Below are 13,991 nucleotides of genomic sequence, written 5' to 3' on the forward strand. Positions count from 1 at the left end.
CAGGAGTGGGGTCAGTCTCCCCTGTGTCTCCAGGCCAGGCTACCAGCAGGAGTGGGGTCAGTCTCCCCTGTGTCTCCAGGCCAGGCTACCAGCAGGAGTGGGGTCAGTCTTCCCTGTGTCTCCAGGCCAGGCTACCAGCAGGAGTGGGGTCAGTCTTCCCTGTGTCTCCAGGCCAGGCTACCAGAAGGAGTGGGGTCAGTCTCCCCTGTGTCTCCAGGCCAGGCTACCAGCAGGAGTGGGGTCAGTCTCCCCTGTGTCTCCAGGCCAGGCTACCAGCACAGCAGGAGTGGGGTCAGTCTCCCCTGTGTCTTCAGGCCAGGCTACCAGCAGGAGTGGGCTCAGTCTTCCCTGTGTCTCCAGGCCGGGCTACCAGCAGGAGTGGGGTCAGTCTCCCCTGTGTCTCCAGGCCAGGCTACCAGCAGGAGTGGGGTCAGTCTTCCCTGTGTCTCCAGGCCAGGCTACCAGCAGGAGTGGGGTCAGTCTCCCCTGTGTCTCCAGGCCCTGCTACCAGCAGGAGTGGGGTCATTCTTCCCTGTGTCTCCAGGCCAGGCTACCAGCAGGAGTAGGGTCAGTCTTCTCTGTGTCTCCAGGCCAGGCTACCAGAAGGAGTGGCGTCAGTCTCCCCTGTGTCTCCAGGCCAGGCTACCAGCAGGAGTGGGGTCAGTCTCCCCTGTGTCTCCAGGCCAGGCTACCAGCACAGCAGGAGTGGGGTCAGTCTCCCCTGTGTCTTCAGGCCAGGCTACCAGCAGGAGTGGGGTCAGTCTCCCCTGTGTCTCCAGGCCAGGATACCGGCAGGAGTGGGGTCAGTCTCCCCTGTGTCTCCAGGCCAGGCTACCAGCAGGAGTGGGGTCAGTCTCCCCTGTGTCTCCAGACCAGGCTACCAGCAGGAGTGGGGTCAGTCTCCCCTGTGTCTCCAGGCCAGGCTACAAGCAGGAGTGGGGTCAGTCTCCCCTGTGTCTCCAGGCCAGGCTACCAGCAGGAGTGGGGTCAGTCTCCCCTGTGTCTCCAGGCCGGGCTACCAGCAGGAGTGGGGTCAGTCTCCCCTGTGTCTCCAGGCCAGGCTACCAGCAGGAGTGGGGTCAGTCTCCCCTGTGTCTCCAGGCCAGGCTACCAGCAGGAGTGGGGTCAGTCTTCCCTGTGTCTCCAGGCAAGGATACCGGCAGGAGTGGGGTCAGTCTCCCCTGTGTCTCCAGGCCAGGCTATCAGCAGGAGTGGGGTCAGTCTTCCCTGTGTCTCCAGGCCAGGCTACCAGCAGGAGTGGGGTCAGTCTCCCCTGTGTCTCCAGGCCAGGCTACCAGCAGGAGTGGGGTCAGTCTCCCCTGTGTCTCCAGGCCAGGCTACCAGCAGGAGTGGGGTCAGTCTTCCCTGTGTCTCCAGGCCAGGCTACCAGCAGGAGTGGGGTCAGTCTTCCCTGTGTCTCCAGGCCAGGCTACCAGAAGGAGTGGGGTCAGTCTCCCCTGTGTCTCCAGGCCAGGCTACCAGCAGGAGTGGGGTCAGTCTCCCCTGTGTCTCCAGGCCAGGCTACCAGCACAGCAGGAGTGGGGTCAGTCTCCCCTGTGTCTTCAGGCCAGGCTACCAGCAGGAGTGGGCTCAGTCTTCCCTGTGTCTCCAGGCCGGGCTACCAGCAGGAGTGGGGTCAGTCTCCCCTGTGTCTCCAGGCCAGGCTACCAGCAGGAGTGGGGTCAGTCTTCCCTGTGTCTCCAGGCCAGGCTACCAGCAGAAGTGGGGTCAGTCTTCCCTGTGTCTCCAGGCCAGGCTACCAGCAGGAGTGGGGTCAGTCTCCCCTGTGTCTCCAGGCCCTGCTACCAGCAGGAGTGGGGTCATTCTTCCCTGTGTCTCCAGGCCAGGCTACCAGCAGGAGTAGGGTCAGTCTTCTCTGTGTCTCCAGGCCAGGCTACCAGAAGGAGTGGGGTCAGTCTCCCCTGTGTCTCCAGGCCAGGCTACCAGCAGGAGTGGGGTCAGTCTCCCCTGTGTCTCCAGGCCAGGCTACCAGCACAGCAGGAGTGGGGTCAGTCTCCCCTGTGTCTTCAGGCCAGGCTACCAGCAGGAGTGGGGTCAGTCTCCCCTGTGTCTCCAGGCCCTGCTACCAGCAGGAGTGGGGTCAGTCTCCCCTGTGTCTCCAGGCCAGGATACCGGCAGGAGTGGGGTCAGTCTCCCCTGTGTCTCCAGGCCAGGCTACCAGCAGGAGTGGGGTCAGTCTCCCCTGTGTCTCCAGACCAGGCTACCAGCAGGAGTGGGGTCAGTCTCCCCTGTGTCTCCAGGCCAGGCTACCAGCAGGAGTGGGGTCAGTCTCCCCTGTGTCTCCAGGCCAGGCTACCAGCAGGAGTGGGGTCAGTCTCCCCTGTGTCTCCAGGCCGGGCTACCAGCAGGAGTGGGGTCAGTCTCCCCTGTGTCTCCAGGCCAGGCTACCAGCAGGAGTGGGGTCAGTCTCCCCTGTGTCTCCAGGCCAGGCTACCAGCAGGAGTGGGGTCAGTCTCCCCTGTGTCTCCAGGCCAGGCTACCAGCAGGAGTGGGGTCAGTCTTCCCTGTGTCTCCAGGCAAGGATACCGGCAGGAGTGGGGTCAGTCTCCCCTGTGTCTCCAGGCCAGGCTACCAGCAGGAGGGGGGTCAGTCTCCCCTGTGTCTCCAGACCAGGCTACCAGCAGGAGTGGGGTCAGTCTTCCCTGTGTCTCCAGGTCCGGCTACCAGCAGAAGTGGGTCAGTCTCCCCTGTGTCTCCAGGCCAGGCTACCAGCAGGAGGGGGGTCAGTCTCCCCTGTGTCTCCAGGCCAGGCTACCAGCAGGAGTGGGGTCAGTCTCCCCTGTGTCTCCAGGCCAGGCTACCAGCAGGAGTGGGGTCAGTCTCCCCTGTGTCTCCAGGCCAGGCTACCAGCAGGAGGGGGGTCAGTCTCCCCTGTGTCTCCAGGCCAGGCTACCAGCAGGAGTGGGGTCAGTCTCCCCTGTGTCTCCAGGCCAGGCTACCAGCAGGAGTGGGGTCAGTCTCCCCTGTGTCTCCAGGCCAGGCTACCAGCAGGAGGGGGGTCAGTCTCCCCTGTGTCTCCAGGCCAGGCTACCAGCAGGAGTGGGGTCAGTCTCCCCTGTGTCTCCAGGCCAGGCTACCAGCAGGAGTGGGCTCAGTCTTCCCTGTGTCTCCAGGCCAGGCTACGGTACCAAAATGAGTGAAAACATATTTTACAAACACATTGGCACAATGTGAAGTAGATATATTGGGGGCACAGTATATTCACTAAACTGGGGGTAAGGTGTATTATCCTTGCATACCTTAAACCCCAATAACATGTGTATGGGGTATTACCATATTGCTGTACACTTTACTGATCATGGCAGTTTTTATGAATGTACCTCATTGTTTATGTACAGTAAGTCATGGGGGTTGAAGGCATGGTTTTGCTGTAGCACCTGGCTTCTCACCGTGTGGAACGCTTACCCCTGAGGGCACTTGGATGGAGTTCAGGGAATACTTGGACTTCTTATCCTGCATCTATTACACTGAGTTTTGATAACCTTTGACCTATAAGCCACCAATTAGTGGTTTGCCTGTGCTCCAGGCTGATTTAATGTCAGCCACAAATTCGTGGGCTACAGAAAAATTACCATAGGGCCCCATGCATATCAAACCCCGGTACATAGTGGCCAGTTCAGTCTCTCTTCCCCCATCAGCAAATAGTGGTAATAAGTAGATAACATAGGACTGGGAGATGGGTTGAGGTTCCTCTTCTGCTGGAACGTTTTCTGTTGTGGGTGGCAGTTTGTGTAGCTGGGAGGAAGGGGACACGTGCTTCCCGTGTCAGCCTCTGTCTGTGGTTTCTGCTTAGACTTCAGGGGGCTGCATGAGGAGGATGAGGTCAGTTGAGGTGTGGAGGAATGGCCGTTATCATCTTCCGTACTCCATGCGAGCTGCCGGGCAGAAGTATAAGCGATTTGTGGATCCCCAGCAGCAGCATGTGCCGGCTGAGATGGTGGGTGTGGAAGCACAGCGGCACAAACTTCATTTGCATTGGCCTTCTCTGCTCTCTGCCGCATCTCCTGTATGAAGTCTGGGAGGCTTTTTTTACCTGCATTTTCTGCTTCCTGGAGGCGTCAGTCTCCATCGCTGGATCCTCCATCTTTTGTAGGCTGTGTGGGTGGATTTTTGTGCCGGTATAGCAGCTCAGTGCATGAAGCTAGAGTCTCATGCTGCCAGCTCAGTCTGAGGTGGCCACGTCCCTAATTACTGAGTAAATAAAGTAGAGGAACTTTTCTGAATTGATTGCACAACTTAAAATATTTCAACACAATCGGATAATCTCGAATGGCAAGGCAATCTTATCAATCAGCTTCTAAGTGAAGTGAAAAGTTGGAGATTTAACCCTTCCAATAACTTGAAAATCAGTCACATGTTTTTAGCTATTAGTTTTATGCTGTTTAATGCTTTAGACCAGGGGTCTCAAACTCGCGCCCCGCGGGCCATTTGCGGCCCTTGGTACAATATTTTGTGGCCCGTGCCAGCAAAAGAGACACGGAAGCGAACTATTTTACCTTATAGTTCGCTTCAGTGCGCCCAAGTAATCCGCCGCATCCCCGCCACTGGGCTGCAGAGCCCCCAAATCCTCCAGGCAAACATCCACGACTGCGCTAAGGGGCAGAGCTTCCAGCTGTAGCTCTGCCCCTCCTGACGTCAATCGCCGCCTCTCCCCGCCCCTCTCTGTGAAGGAAGAGTGAGAGGGGCGGGCAGAGGTGGCGATCCACCGCGATTGACGTCAGGAGGGGCAGAGCTGAAGCTGAAAGCTCTGCCCCTTCCAGGAAATGCCGGCGGATTGCCCCCCGGGCGATTTGGGCCCTCGTTTTGCGGCGGGGACACGGCAGATTACTTGTAATGGGAGCACTGAAACGAACTATAACGTAGGACACTTCATGTTCAGAAGAAATAATTAAAACTTTTAATAATGACATTTGAGGACTTTTTTTGTGTGAAATCCCTTATGTGGCCCAGCCTCATCCTGACTTTGCCTCCTGGTAAATTGAGTTTGAGACCCCTGCTTTAGACCATACTTAGATTTTTAGTTTCACCCCACTTTAACACTCCAGTGCAGTTTTCATACCTATTATTATCTGAACTTTAATTGAACTAATATTACTCAAGCAAAAACAAACTAATACATGTATCAGCATGCATGAAAGTGACCATGTGATGCTATGAGCTATATTTCTGCAACATGTGCTTTCTGGAGTTGAGATCTGGCTCCATCAGCAGAATGTAGAGTTTGGGAAAAAATATACAAGCTAATATCCCAGCACTGGAGGCTATTATGGCAAATACCTCCACAGCCACCATGTACTTCCCTCTGGTGCTCAGATAGGCCGGGATCATGGCAATCCAGACACTGCAGAACACCAGCATGCTGAACGTGATGTACTTGGCCTCATTAAAGCTGTCCGGTAATGTCCTCACCATGAAAGCCAGGAGAAAACTCACAGCTGCCAGAAACCCCATATAACCCAACACAGAGTAGAAGCCAATCACTGAGCCCTTATTACATTGAATGATGATTATCCCAGGAGAAGAGGAGAAGTCATTTTCTTGATAAGGAGGAGACACTGACACCCAGATAGTACAAATCAGAACTTGGACAGAGGAACAGGAGAAGACTGTAGAATTAGATAGTTTGACTGTGACCCACGTGTTCCAGGAACTGCCAGGTTTGGTGGCTTTGAAGGCAATGTAGACAGTGATAGTCTTGGCCAGAATGGAAGAGACAGCAATGGAGAAGAAGATCCCAAATGACACCTGTCTCAGCATGCAGGTTATATCCACAGGACGTCCGAGGAACAAGAAGACACACAGGAAGCTCAGCAGGATGGAGGTTAGGAGGATGAAGCTCACAGTCCGGTTATTGGCCTTCACAAGTGGAGTATCCAAGAAATACATAAAGCTTCCAATGATAAATATTGTCATGGTGCAGAAGAGTAAAGATGTGGATAAAAATGCCCAAACCAGAGGATCATCTCTATAGGACAAGAACTCATATATTTTGGGGACACATTTCACTCTGTCCTTGTCTGGCCACTCATCATCTGGACATTTATGACAAATTTCACTGTCTGTAAATAAATAAGAAAGAAAAATTAACTCATTATCACAATAATTTATTTTAATAAAGCAGCATGTGTACAGAGCATGGAGCAGCAGCGTGTGTAGGTGTGTAGGTTCCTGTTTGAAGATGCAGTGGAACTAGTGGGGAAATCACCTAAGCAGGGCATGTGTGCAGTTTCTTGGGGTTCATCTAAGCTGTGGCAAATAAACAAAATGTTAAGAAAGACTAATAGACAGATTCAAAGTGAGCAGAGGCAGTATAACAAGCATGCACATCTAAAGGGATGTCGGGGTGCTATAGGCAAATGCAGGAGGGGATTACAGCTGCTCAGAATCCCCCACGAGACCAGGGCCGGTGCAGTGTCTGGGGACAGGCACAAGTTGATACATCAGAATATCTGCATGCATCCTGCAGCTCACAGCACTGCCCCCTTTCTTTCCCTGCTACAGTTGACTTTGGATGTAGCAGCAGCGTGTGTACAGAGCATGGAGCTGCAGCCTGCAGCATGTGTACAGAGCATGGAGCAGCAGCATATGTACAGAGCATGGAGCAGCAGCGTGTGTACAGAGCATGGGGCAGCAACATGTGTAAAGAGGACGGAGCAGCAGCTGTCTGTACAGAACATGGAGCAGCAGAGTGTGTACAGAGCATGGAGCAGAAACGTGTGAACAGAGCATGGAGCAGCAGCATGTGTACAGAGCATAGAGCGGCAGCGTGTGTACAGAGCATGGAGCAGCAGTGTGTGTACAGAGCATGGAGCAGCAGCGTGTGTACAGAGCATGGAGCAGCAGCGTGTGTACAGAGCATGGAATAGCAGCATGTGTATAGAGCATAGAGCAGTAATGTGTGTACAGAGCATGGAGCAGCAATGTGTGTACAGAGCATGAAGCAGCAGTGTGTGTACAGAGCATGAAGCAGCAGTGTGTGTACAGAGCATGGAGCAGCAGCATGTGTACAGAGCATGGAGCAGCAGTGTGTGTACAGAGCATGGAGCAGCAGTGTGTGTACAGAGCATGGAGCAGCAGCGTGTGTACAGAGCATGAAGCAGCAGTCTGTGTACAATGCTTGGAGCAGCAGTGTGTGTACAGAGCATAGATAAGCAGCGTGTGTACAGAGCATGGAGCAGCAGCGTGTGTACAGAGCATAGAGAAGCAGCATGTGTACAGAGCATGGAGCAGCAGTGTGTGTACAGAGCATGGAGCTGCAGCGTGTGTACAGATCATGCAGCAGCAGTGTGTACAGAGCATGGAGCAGCAGCAGTGTGCACAGAGCATGAAGCAGCAGTGTGTACAGAGCATGGAGCAGCAGCATGTGTACAGAGCATGGAGCAGCAGTGTGTGTACAGAGCATGGAGCAGCAGTGTGTGTACAGAGCATGGAGCAGCAGCGTGTGTACAGAGCATGGATCAGCAGCATGTGTACAGAGCATGGAGCAGCAGCATGTGTACAGAGCATGGAATAGCAGCGTGTGTACAGAGCATGGAGCAGCAGTGTGTGTACAGAGCATGGAGCAGCAGCATGTGTACAGAGCATGAAGCAGCAGTGTGTGTACAGAGCATGAAGCAGCAGCGTGTGTACAGAGCATGGAGCAGCAGCATGTGTACAGAGCATGGAGCAGCAGTTTGTGTACAGAGATTGGAGCAGCAGCGTGTGTACAGAGCATAGAGAAGCAGCGGGTGTAGAGAGCATGGAGCAGCAATGAGTGCACAGAACATGGAGCAGCAGCATGTGTACAGAGCATGGGGCAGCAGTGTGTGTACAGAGCATGGAGCAGCAATGAGTGTACAGAGCATGGAGCAGCAGCGAGTGTACAGAGCATGGAGCAGCAGCATGTGTACAGAGCATGGAGCAGCAGCGTGTGTAGAGAGCATGGGGCAGCTCTGGGGAACTTAACAGAGTCAGGTATGAGCACAGCCCTGTGCCCTGCTGTGTGAATACTTTATTTTCCTCTTCATTAGCTATGTCAGCTGTCCTCCTTATTATCTGTATCCAAACTGCTTCTGAGCAATCCCGTTGTCGGTCAAGAGCAGATTTGGCATTTAAGAAATAATTGTCAGATCCTATTAGTCGGACGGGAAATTGCATTATGTGTACCCAGCATGATGTCCTACCATATTATTATACTGTATTGTGCGTGGCTGAGGGAGACCTTTCAGGAATCCCCCCCCCCCCTTGAAAATCCTGGGTTTGCCCCATTGTAGTGCCCTCACTGCAGGCCTGTAACAAAACAGACAGCTTCACACTGCTCTGCTGTTACCTAACAAGTCTTTGTCTATTGAAGCCGGGTACATTATGTTTATGAAATTAGCACACAAAAGTGTAAAGTACCGAATGCAGTGATTCAGAGCAGGGACAAGGTCCTTCAGCACCCAAGGCTGAGACACCAAAGTGCGCCCCTCCATCCCTCCCCCCCAGCCGTCACCTACTGATTGCTACTAGACTAAGAGGCGCCCCAGGGCACCCAACCTCCCTAATACCTTAATCTCTAGTTATCTAACTTGCAGTCACTGCCATGTATCCCCTTTTCCTATTTCTTTCTGCTTCAAACACAATTGGGAATGACAACTGAATTAATTGTGCGCCCCCTCCTACACTGCGCCTTGAGGCTGGAGCCAGGGCCGGGCCGAGGCATAGGCTGGAGAGGCTCCAGCCTCAGGGCGCAGGGTAGGAGGGGGCGCACAACTCATTCAGCTGTCACTCCTAATTGTGTTTGAAGCAGAAAGAAATAAGAAAAGGGGATAGATGGCAGTAACTGCAAGCCAGATAATTAGAGATTAAGGTGTTGGGTAGAGTTGGGCCGAACGGTTCGCCTGCGAACGGTTCCAGGCGAACTTTGGGGGTTCGCGTTCGCCTGCATCAGGCGAACTTTTGCGGAAGTTCGATTCGCCCCATAATGCTGTATTGAGCAAAATTTTTGGCCTCCATTTCACTGTCAGCAGACATGTTATTGTCAAACACACTGCTTTCAGTGTTAGAGAACCCACCCTCCCTTCAAGCTAGGTCCTTTATACCATTTGACTCAGTTGTCTGCCTACACTAATTAATTATGGGACAGCTGCTACACACTCTGCTAGGGAGATTTTAATTCCTCCCTCCTCCCCTTCCACCTATTCCCTCCTCCCTCCTACCGGAGGGAGGAGGGTCTCTTCTGCCAGGGAATTATACTATTTTAAAAACCAGTATACATCATACCATAGCTGGTACATCATACCATAGCTGGGAATACATACATGAGTATACATCATACCATAGCTGGGAATCGAACCCAGATCTCACTGTGTGGTGGACACGTCACCCTAAGCACTGTACCACTACAGAAGTAAGTGAAGCTAGCCTAAAATTTAACAGTTATGCTCAATGCAATAGAACCATTAGGTTGCTTAAAGGAGAACTGTAGTGAGAGGTATATGGAGGCTGCCATATTGATTTCCTTTTAAGCTATACCAGTTGCCTGGCAGCCCTGCTGATCTATTTGGCTGCAGTAGTGTGAATCACACCAGAAACAAGCATACAGCTAATCTTGTCAGATCTTACAAAAATGTCAAACACCAGATCTGCTGCATGCTTGTTCAGGGTCTAGGGCTAAAAGTATTGGAGGCAGAGGATCTGCAGGATAGCCAGGTAACTGGTATTGCTTAAAAGGAAATCAATATGGTAGCCTCCATATACCTTTCACTACAGTTCTCCTTTAAAGGGAACCTTAACTAAGAGTGATATGGCTGTTTCCTGTAAACAATACCAGTTGCCTGGCAGTCCAGCTGATCTTTGTGACTGCAATAGTGGCTGAATCACACCCTGAAACAAGCATGCAGCTAATCCAGTCTGACTTCAGTCAGAGCACCTGATCTGCATGCTTGTTCAGGGGCTGTGGCTAAAAGTATTAGAGACACAGGATCAGCAGGCAATTCAGGCAACTGGTATTATTTTAAAAGGAAAAATTAGCTGCATGCTTGTTTCTGGTGTGATTTACACTACTGCAGCCAAATAGATCAGCAGGGCTGCCAGGCAACTGGTATAGCTTAAAAGGAAATCAATATGGCAGCCTCCATATACCTCTCACTACAGTTCTCCTTTAAGCAACCTAATGGTTCTATTGCATTGAGCATAAATGTTAAATTTTAGGCTAGCTTCACTTACTTCTGTAGTGGTACAGTGCTTAGGGTGACGTGTCCACCACACAGTGAGATCTGGGTTCGATTCCCAGCTATGGTATGATCTGGTGTTTGACATTTTTGTAAGATCTGACAAGATTAGCTGCATGCTTGTTTCTGGTGTGATTCACACTACTGCAGCCAAATAGATCAGCAGGGCTGCCAGGCAACTGGTATAGCTTAAAAGGAAATCAATATGGCAGCCTCCATATACCTCTCACTACAGTTCTCCTTTAAGCAACCTAATGGTTCTATTGCATTGAGCATAAATGTGAAATTTTAGGCTAGTTTCACTTACTTCTGTAGTGGTACAGTGCTTAGGGTGACGTGTCCACCACACAGTGAGATCTGGGTTCGATTCCCAGCTATGGTATGATGTATACTCATGTATGTATTCCCAGCTATGGTATGATGTATACTTGTTTTTAAAATAGTATAATTCCCTGGCAGAAGAGATCCTCCTCCCTCCGGGAGGAGGGAGGAGGAACCTAAAATCGGAGGTTTGGCCCAACTCTAGTGTTGGGGGCCCTGGGCTGCCCCTTAGTCTAATAGCATGCAGTGTGTGATGGCTGGGATGGAGGGGCGCACTTTGGTGTCTCAGCCTTGGGTGCTGGAGGACCTTGTCCCGGCTCTGGCTGGAGCCTCTCCAGCCTCTGCCTCGGCCCGGCCCTGGCGTGATTCACCGAGCATTTTACATTTACCGCACTGTGCTTTATGAGTCGAGGCCAGTGTGTTTATAATAATAAACAGATAAACAGACAGACAGATCTACCATACAGGACACATGCCAACCTGTTGTGTTGGACATCTCTCCTTCAGAACACAGAACACATCTATAGCAGCAGGAGTGGATACTGTTCTGAGAAGCCTTTTGATATCCTGGAGGGCATTGCTCATTGCACAGAGCCTGGGGGAGCTGAAACCAATACAGAGGGAGGAAGAGAGAGAGAAAAAAGAAGAGATATCCAGTTATAAGCAGAACTTATGCTACATACACACAATGTGGTTTTTCGATTTTCCATACAATTGATTTTCGTTTTTCCGCTCTATTCACTTATGTTTTCTTATCAATTTCCAATCACTATGAGAAATCGACCAGAAAAAGAACTAAAAATAATATCGGACATGACGGAAATTATCTATCGAACTATTTATCTAATGCTAGGTACACACCATACAATTTTCTGGGAGATTTACCCGCCAGATCGATTATTTCCAACATGTCCGATCTGAATTTCGATCTATTTTTCGATCATTTTTTATCGTTTTTTTTCACAAAAATTTTAATCGATTTTTTATGTTCTATGAAAATCGGTAAAAAAAAACCCCTAGAAAACAAAATCTAAAAAACTATTAAAAATGATCAGAAAATCGATTGAAATTCATATTGGACATGTTGGAAATAATCAATCCGGGAGGTAAATCTACCAGAAAATTGTATGGTGTGTACCTAGCATAAAACAAAATTGTATGGTGTGTACCTGGCATTAAGGTGGTACAGATCATGGATAGACAGACAGACAAGGGGCCGGTGCACACCAAGAGCGCTTCTGAGCGCTTTTAAAAACACCATCACTTTGAAAAGTGCTTGGCTAATGTATTTGAATGGGACGGAGAGCACACCAAAGTAATGAGCTTTTTTCCCTAACGCAAACGCGGGTCCTGCAGCATTTCTGCTGATTTCTGGGGCGATTCAGCCTCAATGTTAAGTATAGGAAAGTGGAAAATCGCTCTGAAAAGCGCCAGTTGAGAACGACTTTCCAAGGGTTTTTGTTACAGAAGCTGTTCAGTTACAGCTCTACTGTAATAAAAAATAACAAACACGACACAAAAACGCTCCAAAAATCGATAGGCATGATTAGAAAATCATATGCCTAGAATCGCCTAGGAAAATCACTTCAAAAAGTTCTGAGCGTTTGCGATTATGCTAACGCTTTTTGGTGTGCACTGGCCCAGATAGATAGATAGATAGACATAGTAGATAGATATAAGGCTTGATTCACAAAGCCGTGCTAACTGTTAGCACGCCTGTGAAAACCCCCTTAGCACGTCTAAATGAGCTTTTCGCACGTAAAACTTTACGCGCACACTGCACAGAGCGCAGGGTGCTCCGCGCGAAGTGCCCATTAAAGCCTATGGGACTTAGCGCGCGCATACGACTTTGCGCGCAGTACTTAGCGCGCGATCTGATTGAGAAAACCAGTGCTAACCTACTTAGCACCCTGGTTAGAGCACCTAAAGACATTAGACGTGCTAAGTAGGTTAGCACCGCATAGTGAATCAAGCCCTTAGAGTGAGAGAGAGTAGAGAAGTAGAATAGAAGTGTTCTTTAACTGACACAACAATGATGTAACTGGACACCTGGTACCAGGAGGGTGCTGATTAACGGCTGATATACACCGGTCCATTGCCACCAGATCGACCAATAGATAGCTCCTTCTCTCTCAAATCGAATCTCTGATCAGAGAGGGATCTATTGGCTGCCCATATACTGCACACAGATTTTGAATCAATTTCAGCATGGAATGGATTCACAACCTGTGGAGCTGCCACTGCTGCCTCCCTTGCGCCCCCAGGCCTTCCTGCCTTTGTGCTTCCCCGGCCAGAAGCAATGATATGTACCTGTCCGACGGTACGAGTTCCCAGGTTCATGCTATCCCTTTCTCCGGCTGGTTTTCTTCTCCATCTCCTCTTCACTTTCTGGAGGGCGCTCTACTGTTTGAACTTCGCCTTCTCGCAGGACGGGACAGGAAGTAAAGAGGAGATGGAGAAGAAAACCAGCCGGAGAAAGTGACAGCACAGACCCGGGAACTTGCGCTGGCAGATAGGTGACATTATTGCTGCGTCGATCATCACCTAACGCTAACGACATGCTCCTGACCCACCAGCAATCAAGCAAAATTTTCCGCCTGGACAGATCAATTTTCGATGGGAAATCGAGGTAGTGTACCTTAAAGTGGATCCGAGATAAACTTTTACTCATTGCATAATTGTGTTCCTTTCATATTGTTTATAGGGCATTCCTCAAGCCGAATACTTTTTTTGTTTTGTTTTAATACTCTAATTCCCTATAAACTAAACAAGCCTCGCCCACAGCCTCTCCAGAGAGCCTTGGCACTCTAAGCCTCTAAGTAGCAAGGGCTTATGGGAGCTCAGTCTGGGCAGGAGGAGGAGGGGGTTACTAGCCAGAGATTTCAGAGGCAGAGGGGAGGAGGGGAGTGCATTTTTCACAGGCTGAGGGCTTGAGATGCTATCAGCTTGCCTGTGTGTAATGTGACAAACAGAACATGGCTGCCCTCATTGTATCACAGGAAGAAATAATCATAAACTATTGAAGCTGTATGCAGACAGATTTACTGTGTAAACGATCTAAACTTTAGATAAGATATTTAGACAAGTTATTTGTTATAATTAGTTTTTCATCTCGGATCCACTTTAAGTCAAATCAGGCAGCTTGCCAGGTATGACCACACAGAAAAGAAGACCCATACATAGAGGATCGTTGTTATCTCATGGACCATGTAGCCTGGGTCTGTATCCATCTATCTGCATGTTGCCCCCATTTAAACTCTATTAAATGATTATCCTCCCCATTCCCATGGATTCTGTAACATTAAAGAGACTCCGTAACAAAAATTGCATCCTGTTTTTTATCATCCTACAAGTTCCAAAAGCTATTCTAATGTGTTCTGGCTTACTGCAGCACTTTGTACTATCACAGTCTCTGTAATAAATCAACGTATCTCTCACTTGTCAGACTTGTCAGCC

The 13,991-nt window shown here is 50.2% G+C and overlaps 1 protein-coding gene across 1 annotated transcript; it reads right to left on the bottom strand.

The window, feature by feature from the left end:
• Positions 1–5,172: 5,172 nt before the first annotated feature.
• LOC137563478 (vomeronasal type-2 receptor 26-like) lies at positions 5,173–5,934 on the bottom strand. Its single transcript, XM_068276383.1, has one exon. The coding sequence runs from the start codon at positions 5,932–5,934 to the stop codon at positions 5,173–5,175; it is 762 nt and encodes a 253-aa protein (XP_068132484.1).
• Positions 5,935–13,991: the final 8,057 nt, after the last annotated feature.

The sequence above is a fragment of the Hyperolius riggenbachi genome, chromosome 1 (assembly GCF_040937935.1).
Source record: "Hyperolius riggenbachi isolate aHypRig1 chromosome 1, aHypRig1.pri, whole genome shotgun sequence".
Classification (NCBI taxonomy): domain Eukaryota; kingdom Metazoa; phylum Chordata; class Amphibia; order Anura; family Hyperoliidae; genus Hyperolius; species Hyperolius riggenbachi.